Below are 16,650 nucleotides of genomic sequence, written 5' to 3' on the forward strand. Positions count from 1 at the left end.
CAACAACAACAGCACACCCTTTATAATGCTGGATTGTAACTTTCTACAGGGAGTGCATCGCGGATCTGATCAGGTGCATTTCAGAGCTTCTCAGTTTCTGTTTACCAATACCTCTCCAAACCATTGAGTCATTTGCATTACACATGGTCTCTCTCTTGCCAGGGGAATTACCTGTTCTGGAGCAACTAAAAACTTGCGAAATAATTAATGTGACCGAAAGAGAAAGATCACAGACAATACAAAAAAAGTCAAGAAAACATCAGTAAACACATAATAGGATTGGATATTTTGTTTGCGTATTAGTCTTGACCAAAATTATAAAAACTATAAAAACAAATTGATTCAGTGTTTAGATCGGGGTTTTTTAAAGGAAGTGCAATAAATGAATCCTGCTTTTTGATTCAAAAGCAAAATACTGCGGATGCTGGAATCTGAAATAAAAACAGAAAATGCTGGAAATACTCAGCAGGTCAAACAGCATCTGTGGAGAGAGAAACAAGAGTTAACGTTACAGGGCGATGAGCTTTTTTGACTGCTGGCTGGCTGCTTCTCTCAGTGCTGTTAGCTGCCCATCAGGTGGGATCACATTGTTGAACAGTGTGGTGAGGTAGAACGGAGCAGTTGGTTTGCAGCCAATAGGAGGCGGAGGTGAGGCTGAGCCCAGAGCGGGCTGGCCGCAGCAGGGTGTGTGCTGGATAAACAGCAACAGGAACCAGTGCTGAGACAACGCAACTTTCTGAGAGGCACAGACGTTGGAAAGGTTTTAATTGTCTTTTCCCGCAGTTGTAAATTTTTTTTTTTTGCATGTCGCAGAACTAAACTGAAATGGTTTTATATCCAACTTTAAAAAATGAAATTGTTACCAATATCTGCTGGCTGGAAATTGAGGCCAGGTATTTTTTGTGTGCGCGGGAGGGAGTTTCGTTGCTTTTATTCTGATGCTGTTTGTTTGATGCTTGTTAAGGTTTGAACGGAATTCGGCTTTGGAGAGAAAATAAATCCCCACTCGATCACAGGATTTCCCTTGACAGGGTGAAAATGTCGGGGCGAACGTTCGACAGCCCTCCTCCCTACCACTCCGGGAGCGAGTACCAGTGAGTATTCCCAGTTACACAACCTCGCTTTTCTTTGAGATTTGTTCCTCTTCTGCGTAACTTCTTATTTTAATCTGAAAAGTGATACTTCTACTCTGAGCTAGTGTAATACAAACTTCTTAAAAACCGATTCCAATTGTCTTTCCTCTTCTCACTTTCCTGAAGCCGCTGGGGTAGAGATCCCACAGATCCCAGGTACTGACTGCTGGCTGACCCAAGGGGCCATGCCTCAAGTGTGAGGAGGTTATTCAGTTGGTGAATGCATCAACCACCATGACTGATCTACCTCCCTGTTTTCAGCTGACGTCTATGTACCTGCAGTTAGCGATCAAGCATAGAAACCTTGGCTAAGTCCCTCTCAGCCAAGGTTCCCTCTCAGCCCAGGAACGCTTTAATTAATTTTTAGCACCATCCCTGTGAGATCAATTCACTTGATACCAAATGGGGATTCAGTCTGGGATTTTCCTGGTGTGTGTGGCTCAGCGATTCACTGCCACATAAATGCAGTTTGTTGTTGTCTTAATCAGCTGAGCCATTGGGGGAGGCACAGAGTATTTTACAAGAGCAGGATGAAGAGGTGGGAAGAACTTTGACACTTCCTGGCTCGGACATGGAATTATACAAATTACAGCACGAGGAGGCCTTTTGCCCCGGTACCTATGCCGGTGCTCGTGCTCTCTCCTGTGACCCCATTCTCCACAGATCTTTTATATTCCTCCTTTTCAGATACTTACTCCATTCCCTTTTAAATAATGTTCAAGTCTCTGCCTCAGTAACCACTTGGGGTGCTGGTTCAAAAGATTTCCCCTTTCCTATTGGTTCTTCCAGTGTGACTGCTCGGTCTCCATCCCTTTGCTTTCCATTTGACTACCAGTTGAAACGATATTTCACTATTTACCCACAGCGAAGTCTTTGGGATTCATGCATCTCTTTACTGGCTGCTGCTCTCTACGTGCTGCTCCCGCTTGCCAAGTTGCTACTCCTGGCTCGGCAGGAAATGCTGGGCCCCATGCTCACTCCCCAGTATACCTCTTTCCCGAGCCCCAATCTCCTGCCCTCCATTCCCTATTCTTCCTCTTGACTCTGCCATCTCTTGACCCCTGTCTCCCTCTTCCCCCCCCAACTCCTAGTTTTCTGTCATTCTCTCCCCAAGCCCCAATCTCCTGTCCCTAGTCTCTGTTCACCCTAGCCCCACACCTCTCCACACGGCGTCTCTCTGCCTAACAGATTCCTGACAACCAGCCTGTCCGATTTACAGTCACACCCAAACAAGGGCCAGCTCTCTGTGGCAGTGGCGGAGGAGGGGATGTGATATCACCAAGCTGGAGGCTTCCCTGCAGTGGTAACTGGTGATGTTACGGGGTGAGTGGGCGAGGTGGGGTGGGGTAGGCGCAGCTGTGGCGGAAAACCAAAATCGCAAAGTTTTCCCGGGCTGCTTGCAGTAGTGCCCAGGAGCGTCATGCCCCATTCCGGGAGACTCCCAAGTAATACAGTAGGGTTGGTAACCCTACGATACACCAAGCGACAATCTGTACATGTTCTCTAATTCCACACCCAAGGGTAGGCCTATTGTAGTACAGGTACTACACTTGCCGACCGAGCTAACTGCATAGAACAGGGATTGAAACTGGGACCCCGTTGGTCTGTATGGCTCAGTGTCACACAATGTAGTACATTTACCTACTGAGCTGCCACAAAAATTAAAATAGGGATGGTAAAAGGCTTTTATTTTAATCCATATATGTAGACTTATGCATTTTTTGTAATGGATTGTTTTTGAAAATGATTGTTTTTGATGTGACTTTATTTAATGTACACAACATAGAAACAGAAACATAGAAAATAGGTGCAGGAGTAGGCCATTCGGCCTTTCGAGCCTGCACCACCATTCAATATGATCATGGCTGATCATGCAACTTCAGTACCCCATTCCTGCTTTCTCTCCATACCCCTTGATTCCTTTAGCTGTAAGGGCCACATCTAACTCCCTTTTGAATATATCTAACGAACTGCCCTCAACAACTTTCTGTGGTAGAGAATTCCACAGGTTCACAATTCTCTGAGTGAGGAAGTTTCTCCTCATCTCGGTCCTAAATGGCTTATCCCTTATCCTTAGACTATGACCCCTGGTTCTGGACTTCCCCCAACATCGGGAACATTCTTTCTGCATCTAACCTGTCCAATCCCATCAGAATTTTATATGTTTCTATGAGATCCCCTTTCATTCTTCTAAATTCCAGTGAATATAAGTCTAGTTGATCCAGTCTTTCTTCATATGTCAGTCCTGCGATCCCAGGAATCAGTCTGGTGAACCTTCGCTGCATTCCCTCAATAGCAAGAATGTCCTTCCTCAGATTAGGAGAACAAAACTGCACATAATATTCAAGATGTGGCCTCACCAAGGCCCTGTACAACTGCAGCAAGACCTCCCTGCTCCTATACTCAAATCCCCTAGCTATGAAGGCCAACATGCCATTCGCCTTCTTCACAGCCTGCTGTACCTGCATGCCAACTTTCAATGACTAATGTACCATAACACCCAGGGCTCGTTGCACCTCCCCTTTTCCTAATCAGATAAAAGGGGACCATTCAGATAATATTCTGCCTCCCTGTTTTTGCCCCCAAAGTGGATAACCTCGCATTTATCTATATTATACTGCATTTTCCATGCATTTGCCCATTCACCTAATCTGTCCAAGTCACCCTAGAGCCTCTTAGCATCCTCCTCACAGCTCACACTGCCACCCAGCTTAATGTCATCTGCAAACTTGGAGATATTACATTTAATTCCTTCGTCTTAATCATTAATGTATATTGTAAATAGCTGGGGTCCCAGAACTGAACCTTGCCGTACACCACTAGTCACTGCCTGCCATTCTGAAAAGGACCCGTTTATCCCGACTCTCTGCTTCCTGTCTGCCAACCAGTTCTCTATCCACGTCAGTACATTACCCCCCCATATCATGTGCTTTAATTTTGCACACCAATCTCTCGTGTGGGACCTTGTCAAAAGCCTTTTGAAAGTCCAAATACACCACATCCACTGGTTCTCCCTTGTCCACTCTACTAGTTACATCCTCAAAAAAATTCTGGAAGATTTGTCAAGCATGATTTCCCTTTCATAAATCCATGCTGACTTGGACCGATCCTGTCACTGCTTTCCAAATACGCTGGAAAATGACCACCAATGCAACCACTATTTCTAGGGCCACTTCCTTAAGTACTCTGGGATGCAGACTATCAGGCCCTGGGGATTTATCGGCCTTCAATCCCATCAATTTTCCTAACACAATTTCCTGACTAATAAGGATTTCCTTCAGTTCCTCCTTTTCGCTAGACCTTCGGTCCCTTAGTATTTCCGGAAAGTTATTTGTGTCTTCCTTAGTGAAGACAGAACCAGAGTATTTGTTCAATTGGTCTGCCATTTCTTTGTTCCCCATTATAAATTCACCTGATTCTGACTGCAAGGGACCTATATTTGTCTTCACTAACCGTTTTCTCTTCACATATCTATGGAAGCTTTTGCAGTCAGTTTTTATGTTCCCTGCAAGCTTACTCTCATACTCTATTTTTCCCCTCCTAATTAAACACTTTGTCCTCCTCTGCTGAATTCTAAATTTCTCCCAGTCTTCAGGTTTGCTGCTTTTTCTGGCCAATTTATATGCCTCTTCCTTGGATTGACCACTATCCCTAATTTCCCTTGTTAGCCACAGTTAAGCCACCTTCCCCGTTTTATTTTTATGCCACACAGGGATGTACAATTGTTGTAGTTCATCCATGTGGTCTCTAAATGTCTGCCATTGCCCATCCACTGTCAACCCCTTAAGTATCATTTGCCAGTCTATCCTAGCCAATTCATGTCTCATACCATCAAAGTTACCTTTCTTTAAGTTCAGGACCCTAGTCTCTAAATTAACTGTGTCACTCTCCATCTTAATGAAGAATTCTACCATATTATGGTGACTCTTCCCCAAGGGGCCTCGCACAACAAGATTGCTAATTCTCTCTTATTACACAGTCTAGGATGGCCTGCTCTCTGGTTGGTTCCTCGACATATTAGTCTAGGAAATCCTCTTCCACCGTGTTGCTACCAGTTTGGTTAGCCCAATCTATATGTAGATTAAAGTCACCCATGATAACTGCTGTACCTTTATTGCACGCATCCCTAATTTCTTGTTTGATTCCATCCCCAACCTCACTACCACTGTTTGGTGGTCTGTACACAACTCCGCCGAGCCTTTTCTGCCCTTTGGTGTTCCGCAGCTCTACCCATACAGATTCCACATTATCCAAGCTAATGTCCTTCCTTACTATTGCGTTAATCTCCTCTTTAACCAGCAACGCTACCCCACCTCCTTTTCCCCTTTTCCTTTCTGTCTATCCTTCCTGAATATTGAATACCCCTGGATGTTGAGTTCCCAGCCTTAGTCACCCTGGAGCCATGTCTCCGTAATCCCAATTACATCATATTCGTTAACGGCTATCTGCGCAGTTAATTCATCCAACTTATTACGAATGCTCCTCGCATTGAGACACAGAGCCTTAAGGCTTGTTTCTTTAAACTCTTTGTCCTTTTAGAATTATGTTGTAATGTGGCCCTTTTTGATTTTTGCCTTTTGATTTCTCTGCCCTCCACCTTTCCTTATCTCCTTTCTACCTTTTGCTTCTGCCCCCATTTTACTTCCATCTGTCTCCCTGCATAGATTCCCATCCCCCTGCCATATTAGTTTAAACCCTCCCCAATAGCACTAGCAAGCACTCCCCCTAGGACATTGGTTCCGGTCCTGCCCAGGTGCAGACCGTCCGGTTGTACTGGTCCCACCTCCCCCAGAACCGGTTCCAACGTGCCAGGAATTTGAATCCCCCTTCCCTTGCACCATTCCTCAAGCCACATATTCATCTGTACTATCCTGCTATTCCTATTCTGACTAGCACATGGCACTGGTAGCAATCCTGAGATTACTCCCTTTGCGGTCCTACTTTTTAATTTAACTCCTAGGTCTCTAAATTCAGCTTGTAGGACCTCATCCCGTTTTTTTACCTACATCGTTGGTACCTATATGCACCATGCCAACTGGCTGTTCACCCTCCACCTCTAAAATGCCCGGCAACCGCTCCAAGACATCCTTGACCCTTGCACCAGGGAGGCAACATACCATCCTGAAGTCTCGATTGCGGCTGCAGAAACACCTATCTATTCCCCTTACAATAGAATGCCATACCACTATAGCTTTCCCACTCTTTTTCCTGCTCTCCTGTGCAGCAGAGCCACCAATGGTGCCATGAACTTGGCTGCTGCTGCCTTCCCCTGATGAGTCATCTCCCCCAACAGTACCCAAAACGGTGTATCTGTTTTGGAGGGAGATGACCGCAGAGGACCCCTGCACTACCTTCCTTCCACTGTTCTGCCTGATGGTCACCAATTCCCTATCTGTCTGAGTAACCTTTACCTGCGGTGTGACCAACTCACTAAACGTGCTATTCACGATATCCTCAGCAACGCGGATGCTCCAGAGTGAGTCCATGCGCAGCTCCAGTGCTGCAATGTGGTCTGTCAGGAGCTGCAGCTGGACACACTTCCTACACACATAGTAGTCAGGGATACTGGAAGAGTCCCTGACTTCCCACATAGCACAGGAGGAGCATGACATGGGTCTGGGCTCTCCTTCCATGACGTAACCCTTAACTTAATTTGGCAACAATGACAAGGTTTCTTACTGCTAAGGAACTAAAAAGAAAAAGATTAAATATTCACCAATCCACCAGCCAATCACTTACCTGCTTGGCTGTGACGTCACACTTCGATTTCTTTTTACTTCTTTGTTTACAGCACAGTAAAGTATGAAAAACGTTCAAATTGCCCTCTCTCACATTAGTGTTGCATACTATTTATGACATGCTATAGTTTCTTGAAAGAAATAAGACTTGCATTTAAAAAGCCCCTTTCACGACCACTGGTCGTCTCAAAGTGCTTTACAGCCACTAAAGTACATTTTGGAATGTAATGTAGAAAATAATGAAGGTTATAAGATGAAAGGTAAACATGCTAATTTCTACTCCAGTTGCTCTGCATCAGGATAGCAGTTATGAATGCGAACCAAGGTGGATTTCTCCTTCAACCACAGGGCACTGAGGCCAATCTTGGCATCTCTACAGCTGGAGCCAGCTAATTCAGCACAGGCCAGGGATTGAACCCATGACCTTCCTGGGTTATGTGGACATAGTACATCTGTGTCTAGGAGCAGATAAAAAGTGTAATGTATTTCTGTAGAATATATATTTTTTATTTCCCAATTTGATCAGTATGCAGTATGATTTTTTTTTAAATACAGTGGCTGAGTTATTTGGCCAATACCTTTTTTTTTAAGATGGTTAAAGTTCCCAAGTGTTTCCAGTTTCATTGCAAATATCTTTATGATGAACAGCAGCTGAACAGACTTGAATGGTCCATTTTTAAATGGTGAACCTGCGAAACCATTCATCCTCATTGGTGGTCCTTGGAATACTATAAAGTTTGTGTTCTGATGAAATAATCCTGAGAGCATTTTTGTATAGAATAATGCCCATGTTGTTGTGAATATGTATAAGCTGCATTGTATTAATTTTTTTCCCCTCTAACATTATAGCCATGGTTCAGTCTATGCGCCAAGCAAGGATCTATATGATGGAGAGATGCGATCTCAGCCTGCTGGTTCCTATTATCCAGATGAAACACAGCACTTTTACAAATGGTCTTCCCCTCCGGGAATTATCAAAATTTTAGCAGTCATTATCATTGTGATGAGCGTTGGAATCTTTGCATGTGTGGCATCAACTTTACCCTGGGACATGGACTATTATGGAGGAGGGATGGGGGTAGGGAATGGCATGGGATATGGAGGATATGGAGGCTATGGGGGAACTGGTACAGGATTTGGATCTGGTACAGGCTATGGATATGGTGCTGGAGTTGGAGCGTATGGATATGGAGGCGGCTACACTGATCCACGAGCTGCTAAAGGTTTCATGATTGCACTAGCTGGTGTCAGCTTTATAGGACTTTTGGTTGTCTTTATCGTACTCGTTTCTAGGGCCAGGCTTTCAAGAACAAGGAAGTTTTATTTAATTCTGATCATTGTGTGTGCAGTCATTGGCTTTGTAATGTTTGTGGCTACAATCGTCTACATCATGGGAGTCAACCCAACAGCACAGGCTGCAGGATCAGTATTCTACAATCAGCTACTGACTCTCTGCAACCAGTTCTATATCCCATCCACATCTGGTGTCTTCACAAATCAATACCTCTATCACTACTGTGTGGTAGAACCACAAGAGGTAAGTATTTGACATGTCTTTCATATGCAACTAGTAAATATCCTCAAGTAGACTTGTTTTATGTATTTCAATTTTATTTCTCAGTTATTGTCTTTGCACTATAGTACATTTAGGATCTAAATGCATAGAATTATTTTCTTTATACGTAGTGAAGTAAAATAGTAAGTGGTGATGGCATCCCAGCACTGTGCTAAAAGGTTCCTTTATTTTAAGCATTTGAGGTAAATAATTTTTGCACTAAAACCATTGCGAATGAATTTTTTTTTTATAGTGACCTGCAGTTCCCTAAACGGGTAAAAGAATTGCAACCCCCGCATACTCCAGCAGCAATCAGTTATGTTCTAATAGTGTATTTATCAGCTCTGTCTCATATTAAAAAAGATTTTATGTTAAAGGGAAAATTCATAGCCAGAATATTCTCCACAAAATTGCCATCTCTAGACAACCATTCCTAGCCAAACCCTTACCATCAGTTTTGAAGACTGCTAGATTTATACTGACACCAGTATATGTGTACATGTATCCCCTGTGTGTGCTGAGCATAGAAACATAGAAAATAGGTGCAGGAGTAGGTCATTCGGCCCTTCGAGCTTGCACCGCCATTCAATAAGATCATGGCTGACATTCACCTCAGTACCCCTTTCCTGCTTTCTCTCCATACCCCTTGATCCCTTTAGCCGTAAGGGCCATATCTAACTCCCTCTTGAATATATCCAATGAATTGGCATCAACAACTCTCTGTGGTAGGCAAATCCACAGGTTAACAATTCTCTGAATGAAGAAGTTTCTCCTCATCTCAGTCCTAAATGGCTTACCCCTTATCCTTAGACTATGTCCCCGGTTCTGGACTTCCCCAACATCAGGAACATTCTTCCTGCATCTAACCTGTCCAGTCCCGTCTGAATTTTATATGTTTCTATGAGATCCCCTCTCATCCTTCTAAACTCCTGTGAATGCAGGCCCAGTCGATCCAGTCTCTCCTCATATGTCAGTCCTGCCATCCCGGGAATCAGTCTGGTGAACCTTCGCTGCATTCCCTCAATAGCAAGAACGTCCTTCCTAAGGTTCGGAGACCAAAACTGAACACAATATTCCAGGTGAGGCCTCACTAAGGCCATGTACAACTGCAGTAAGACCTCCCTACTCCTGTACTCAAATCCTCTAGCTATGAAGGCCAACATACCATTTGCCTTCTTCACCGCCTGCTGTACCTGCATGCAACTTTCAATGACTGATGTACCATGACACCCAGGTCTCGTTGCACCCCCCCTTTTCCTAATCTGCCGTCTTTCAGATAATATTCTGCCTTCGTGTTTTTGCCCCCAAAGTGGATAACCTTGCATTTATCCACATTATACTGCATCTGCCATGCGTTTGCCCACTCATCTAACCTGTCCAAGTCACCCTGCAGCCTTTTAGCGTCCTCCTCACAGCTCACACCGCCACCCAGCTTAGTGTCATCTGCAAACTTGGAGATATTACACTCAATTCTTTCATCTAAATCATTAATGCATATTGTAAATAGCTAGGGTCCCAGCACTGAGCCCTGCGGCACCCCACTAGTCATTGACTGCCATTCTGAAAAGGACCCATTTATCCTGACTCTCTGCTTCCTGTCTGCCAACCAGTTCTCTACCCACATCAGTACATTACCCCCAATACCATGTGCTTTGATTTTGCACAACAATCTCTTGTGTGGGACCTTGTCAAAAGCCTTTTGAAAGTCCAAATAAACCACATCCGCTGGTTCTCCCCTGTCCATTCTACCAGTTACATCCTCAAAAAATTCTAGAAGATTTGTCAAGCAGGATTTCCCTTTCATAAATCCATGCTGACTTGGACCGATCCCGTCACTGCTTTCCAAATGCGCTGCTATTTCATCTTTAATAATTGATTCCAACATTTTCCCCACTACTGATGTCAGGCTAAATGATCTATAATTACCCGTTTTCTCTCTCCTCCTTTCTTAAAAAGTGGTGTTATATTAGCTACCCTCCAATCCATAGGAACTGATCCAGAGTCGGTAGACTGTTGGAAAATGATCACCAATGCATCCACTATTTCTCGGGCTACTTCCTTAAGTATTCTGGGATGCAGACTGTCAGGCCCCGGGGATTTATCGGCCTTCAATCCCATCAATTTCCCTAACACAATTTCCCACCTAATAAGGATTTCCTTCAGTTCCTCCTTCTCACTAGACCCTCGGTCCCCTAGTATTTCTGGAAGGTTATTTGTGTCTTCCTTCGTGAAGACAGAACCAAAGTATTTGTTTAACTGGTCCGCCATTTCTTTGTTTTCCATTATAAATTCACCTGAATCTGACTGCAAGGGACCTACGTTTGTTTTCACTAATATTTTTCTCTTCACATATCTATAGCATTATTTGGCTATTCAGATAGGGATTATTTTAAAATTAGTTAGTGACTTCTCCAACAAAAATATTTACATGCAAAATTATGCAGAATTGTTTACACTAATATTTCCTACAGAAAATGTGGTTTAAATAATTAAAATGTTTAAAATTGAACTTTTTATAATAAGTATTGATAATTTTCCTAAAATAATGAAGCAATTAATAAATAGCCTGACATTTCCATTTATGTTTTAAGTTATAGCAGTGCCAGACAGTATGAGTGTGCCGATGTTGTCCTGGTGGCCGTTTAACTTTTTTTCTGATCTCCCTCAAGGCCCTTGCCATTGTGATGGGATTCACGATTATAATAGCTTTAGGTCTAATCATCTTCTTTGCATATAAAACTCGAAGCAAGATCACAAGATATGGTAAAGAAAACATCCTGTGGGATAAGATTCGCATGCAGGATGAGACAGTTCCTAATGTTGAAGAATGGGTAAGTTTTTCCTCTGTATTTGGTCAAACATGTTGCAAATGGAAGTTGATTGTGGGAAATTTTATCTTTTGGTGCAGCAAAATTCCTTGTTTTTCTAGTTTCAATAAAACCTTGCTAGTATTTCAAAATATTTAAATGGTTGAGACATAACAAGTTTTCCCATTTAAATGTTTTTGGAAGAAAATGTGAAGAGCTACCTTACAGCAGTCATTAGTCTATCCACTGGAATGGTTCCACACTATTAGCAGGCTAGAAAGGAACAGTCTCTGTAAATGTTATGAATACAGGATTTCACAAATCACGTCTCCACATATTTAGATAAATTGCACTACAGTAGATATGCGAAAAGTTCTGCTAACTGGATTAAACTGTTTCCTTGTATAATTATATTCCACTTTCCTGTTTCAGGAACATACATACCATATTACATTTGCTACCAAATTCATGTAGAACCAGTAATTGTCAATATTTTTTTATTTGGTGCTGTAATATCATAGTGATTCCTTGTTATGATTGAATGCACCACTTAAAAAAATATATAAATACATAGAGGAAGACTTATTCCTCCCAATTTGTAAGTGGGTTTCAGATGGCCAGTGTGGCAGTATAACAACTTTGCAAACTACAGAGCCTCTTGCATAGAGTGAAACATCTTGGTGCATTCTACAGGACAGTGGGCACAAGTGGAGACTGAGAAGGAAGAATAAAGGAAAAAGATAAAGGGAAAGCATGATCAAAGATAAGGGTGCTTTAGAGGCTTTGGGAAGTGGGGAGGGAAGTTGAGGGATACAGAGGACAGGAGCATAGTGGCTGAAGGAGGAGCTGCCAATGATAGAACAAGAAATAAGAAGTAGGCCAATGTTAGAGGAATGATTGCTGTGTCGGGACATGCAGTTGGAGGAGATCACTAAGGTAAGTTGGGGTGAGGCCATTCATGGATTTGAAGGTTGGAACAAGGATCTTAAATGCTAAGTCAGTGATGCATGTCAAGCATGTGGGTGATGGTGGCTTTTGTGTGGGTGAGGATATAGCTGTGGCATTCTGTGGAGTTGATTGCATGGGGTGGAAGCAGAGAGCCAACAAAGAGAGTATTCAATTTTTTGGGAAAATACAACTTTCACAGTGCTTCCTATGTCATCTCCTTCCCCACCCTCCTTACGCTGAACCTGGCCTGTTTTATGATTTGAGAGTGGATTCAGCAAGAACTGGTGCTATCTGTATGGTCAGTTAGTGTAAAGTCACAACTCTGACACTCTCGGGCCTTCTCCAGGGTTCGGCAGGGAACGTGGTGGAGGGATGGAAGTCTGTACAGGTTATAACACTGAATAAGTATTGCTGCCCTGTATGGACAGACTGAGAAGTCAGCCTGGTAGCAGTCAGAACAAAATAGAAGACCCAATCCAAGTGTCAACAGCTGCATATATTTATCTCGGGTAAATCCTCCCAGTGGGAGTCTTGGTGCCTCCAGTGGCACTGACATCGAGTTGAAAACATTTCCATGTTGTTTTAACTAAGAACTACAGTGAAATTTCAACAATAATCAAAACTGGAATGTCATCGTTTACTCTGAGCACGATAAATGAAACTTTAATGTTCAGCATTAGAGCTTCGTTTATAAATTTTTTGTAGATATTGCATTAAGGGATTCTTATCTTTAAAGTTAGTACTAGTACACATTGTTAAACTTCACATCAAATAGGGATGATGAAGTAATGCTTGAGGTCATACTTGTTGATATCAAACATGGTGCACCGTGCTTGTTCGTTTACAGTGGTTTATTTGTAAGATCTTTTGTACATTTATGGTTATGTTGAAAGTTTCTATGGTTACATATTGGTTCCTTAGCATGCAGAATTCTTGCACCAATTTACATTGATGAAGTTTGTATAGAATACATAAATACCATGACTCACTGAATTGAGCCATGTACATTAGCTTGAGCCTGGTCTTTGGTGGGTTAGCCAATCTCAATCAGGGCAACCATGGGGATGGTACAGTTGGTCCCATTGCCCTCAGTTAGGGAGAAAGAAAATCAGTTGGCATTCTCGATGCTTATTGATATCTGACCATCCATGCTGGAAGTTTGTGCGTGGGAAAACCTGTTGAGGACAGGTATGAGAAAATAATGAGAGGAAAAGCTGGAAATACTCAGCAGGTCAGACAGCAGTTGTGGAGAGAGAAATAAGAGTTACCATTTCAGGTCAATCATCATCATCATCATAGGCAGTACCTTGGAATTGAGACTTGCTTCCACTCTTAAGATGAGTCCTTAGGTGGCTGAACAGTCCAAAACGAGAGCCACAGACCTGTCACAGGTGGGACAGATAGTCGTTGAGGGTAAGGGAGGGTGGGACAGATTTGCCGCACGCTCTTTCCGCTGCCTGCGCTTGATTTCTGCATGTTCTCGGCGATGAGACTCGAGGTGCTCAGCGCCCTCCCGGATGCACTTCCTCCACTTAGGGCGGTCTTTGGTCAGGGACTCCCAGGTGTCAGTGACACATTAAATAATGACCCTTTGGGCAAGAGGTTGAATTGTACCATAACATAGATTATGACCGAAAGTCAAGTATTGAGAAGAAAAATGTAAACAGTAGTGTGTGACCTGTGGCTGCTGAACCTCTTCTACTTGAGTTCATTCATGGTTTTCACACTAAACGTTTGAGATTCTTCATGTTTATAAAAATTTTAAGTGCAACATCGCTATTTTGAAAGCTCAGTGGGCAAATACATTGTATCGGTTTATAGCCAGAACAGTTGCGTACATGTGGAGAAAGTCTCATTCAAAATATGTTGGGTCTGATCAGACCACATCTAAAGGAAGAAATTACAGGTAAGAGCTGTGAGAGTGATCCCTTCTATTCGAGGACGGAGTTGAGGGAAGACTGAAGCAGCTTGGGTTCTTTGGCCCTGAAAAATGACCAAGAAGTGACCTAGAAGTATGTAGTAAATGGTACAGAAAAACACTATTTCAAATTGAACTATGACAGTAGGGCAAAGGGAATGCAGAATGAAACTATTTGAAAGGCGACTGAATGTCTGACAGTTCTTTGCAAAGAATAGACTTCTGATTAAAGTAGTGGGACAAAACCCTGGAATCTGTAATGTTGGTGGAGAGAGAAAGAGACTATAGGGTCTTTCTGGATAAATGAGCTAAGGTGGGCTGAATGGCATATAGATCGACGATTTTGAGTTTGATTCTTGGTTAGCTGGGCTGCTTGAGTTGAGTAACCCCAGAATAGTGAAGGGAAAAGTTCACCAAGGTATTCTGATCAATAAATCTAGTAAACGCTGCTAAAATCTATAGGTGTGATGGCTGGTGAGGATGGGATAGCTGCAGTGATTCTTAATTTGTCAAGATTTTATCATCCTTGCGTTTAAATCCCATCATGGCCCAGCCCCTCCCTATCGATGTAACCTCCAGTTCTAAAGCCCCCCGAGAACTCGGTGTTCCTTCAGCTCTGACTTCTGCAACCCCCACACCCTGTGCCCTATCATTGGTAGCGTGTGTTCAACAGTATAGGCCCTCCATTCTGGAATTTCCTCAATAAATCTCTCCATCTCCTTTAAGACTCTCCTTAAAACCAACTTTTAGTCACCATTTCTAATATCTCCTTCTTTTGCTTGGCACAATTTTTGGCACTTCTGTTAAGCGCCTCGGGATGTTTTTCTGTGTTAAAGGCACTATATAAATAGAAGTTGTTTGGTTCTTTATTTAAAAGAGGTAGAGAGGTTTCAGGGAAGAAATTCCAGAGCTTAGGGCCTTGGCAGTAGAAGGCATGGTCACCAATGGTTGAACAATTAAAATCAGGGATGCTTAAGAGGGCAGAATTAGAGGAACACAGATATCTCGGAGCGTTGTGTGGCTGGAGGAGATAAATAAAAGTTGTTTGCTGCATTATTTTCATCATTCATCCCTCTTGTTTGACCAAATTTGAGTTTGATTCCAAATAGATATTATTCGGTAAAAGACTGTACAATAACAACTTGTATTTATACAGCACCTTTAATGTAGTAAAACATCCCACAGGAGCATTGTAAAACAAAATTTGACACCGAGCCACATAAGAAGCTATTAAAGCAGACTTGGTCAAAGAGTAGGTTTAAGGATCGTCTTAAAGGAGGAAAGAGAGGCGAAGAAGTTTAGGGAGGGAATTCCAGAACTTAGGGCCTTTGTGTGAGAAGGCACGGCCACCAATGGTTGAGCGATTAAAATAAGGGATGCTCAAGAGGCCAGAATTAGAGGAATGCGGATATCTCAGAAGGTTATGAGGCTCAATGTAAATTTAAAAATTCAAATGCGGAATAAAAGCTGCTGTCAACATTTTTTTAAAAAGAGTAGCGGGTGTGGTGCTCAGTTATAAAATCAGATGAGGTCTGATTAAGGATAGTAGATAACTTAGGTTTTTAGTTTTAAAGATGTATTCTCCTTAATCAGACTTCACTTTGTTGTGTATAGAAGAACTCCACAAGGCTGAGTACTGTGAGCTAAATTTAGTGTGACCGTAGTCGTCTTTATTACAACTCCAGATTGCCGAAACAACCTGGCAGCCAACCTTTTATACTGGCCCTGCACGTGTGTGCAGGTGATCATCAGGACTCCAACAGTCGCGCCCTCCGGTGGAAAGTATTGCACAGTTACTTACATAACATCACTCTCCCCCACCCCCCAGACCCCCCTCCCCGTCCCCCCCCGCAAGTCTTCGGTACAAGTTATTTACAAGTTGAGGCGATCCAGTGCCCTTCGCTCCTTGGTTGATTGTCTAAGTTCATGTGTGAATGTAGCATGTGAGTTTGTCGGACTATTGCTGCACTGCACCGCGGCTGGTCTGACCGGACTGTCAGCAATGGTGGGTTCATCCTTGTGATTGACAGCGAGGTCGATTGCTGGTTGGTGTGTGTTGGTGGATCGTCGATGGTGATGTTCTCCAAGTCGTTACTGGTTGTCAGTAAATTGCACTTTGGTCTGATCTAAATGCTTTCTGCACGTTTGGCCATTTAACAGTTTGATTATTAACACCCTATTCCCTTCCTTGGCCAAAACAGTGCCTGCAACCCACTTGGGACCATGACCGTAATTCAGGACAAACACAGAGTCGTTAACATCAATGTCACGTGAAACAGCCGTGCGATCGTGGTACATGTTCTGCCGGTGTTGCTGGGTTTTCACGTGACCATTAAGATCTGGGTGGACTAGGGAGAGCCTGGTTTTGAGGGCTCTCTTGATTAACAATTCTGCTAGGGGAACCCCAGTGAGCGAGTGGGGTCGCGTCTGGTAACTGAGCAGAATGCGAGACAAGCGGGTCTGCAGGGAGCCGTCCGTCACGCATTGACTGTTAGACGCAGGCTTAAACGGAGCAGACCTGACATGCTTGATGCCATTACTGGTCATAAAC

General features: G+C 43.1%; 1 protein-coding gene across 1 annotated transcript in view; it reads left to right on the plus strand.

The window, feature by feature from the left end:
- Positions 1 to 702: 702 nt before the first annotated feature.
- Positions 703 to 16,650, plus strand: part of oclnb (occludin b) — a 59,932-nt gene continuing 43,984 nt past the window's right edge. Inside the window, exons 1-4 of the mRNA XM_070885883.1 lie at positions 703 to 760; positions 965 to 1,094; positions 7,721 to 8,408; positions 11,096 to 11,257. Of these exons, the coding sequence (XP_070741984.1) occupies positions 1,039 to 1,094; positions 7,721 to 8,408; positions 11,096 to 11,257 (906 nt within the window). The 5' untranslated portion in view covers positions 703 to 760; positions 965 to 1,038. The remainder of the gene's footprint in view (positions 761 to 964; positions 1,095 to 7,720; positions 8,409 to 11,095; positions 11,258 to 16,650) is intronic.

Source organism: Pristiophorus japonicus, chromosome 1, assembly GCF_044704955.1.
Source record: "Pristiophorus japonicus isolate sPriJap1 chromosome 1, sPriJap1.hap1, whole genome shotgun sequence".
In the NCBI taxonomy this organism is placed as follows: domain Eukaryota; kingdom Metazoa; phylum Chordata; class Chondrichthyes; family Pristiophoridae; genus Pristiophorus; species Pristiophorus japonicus.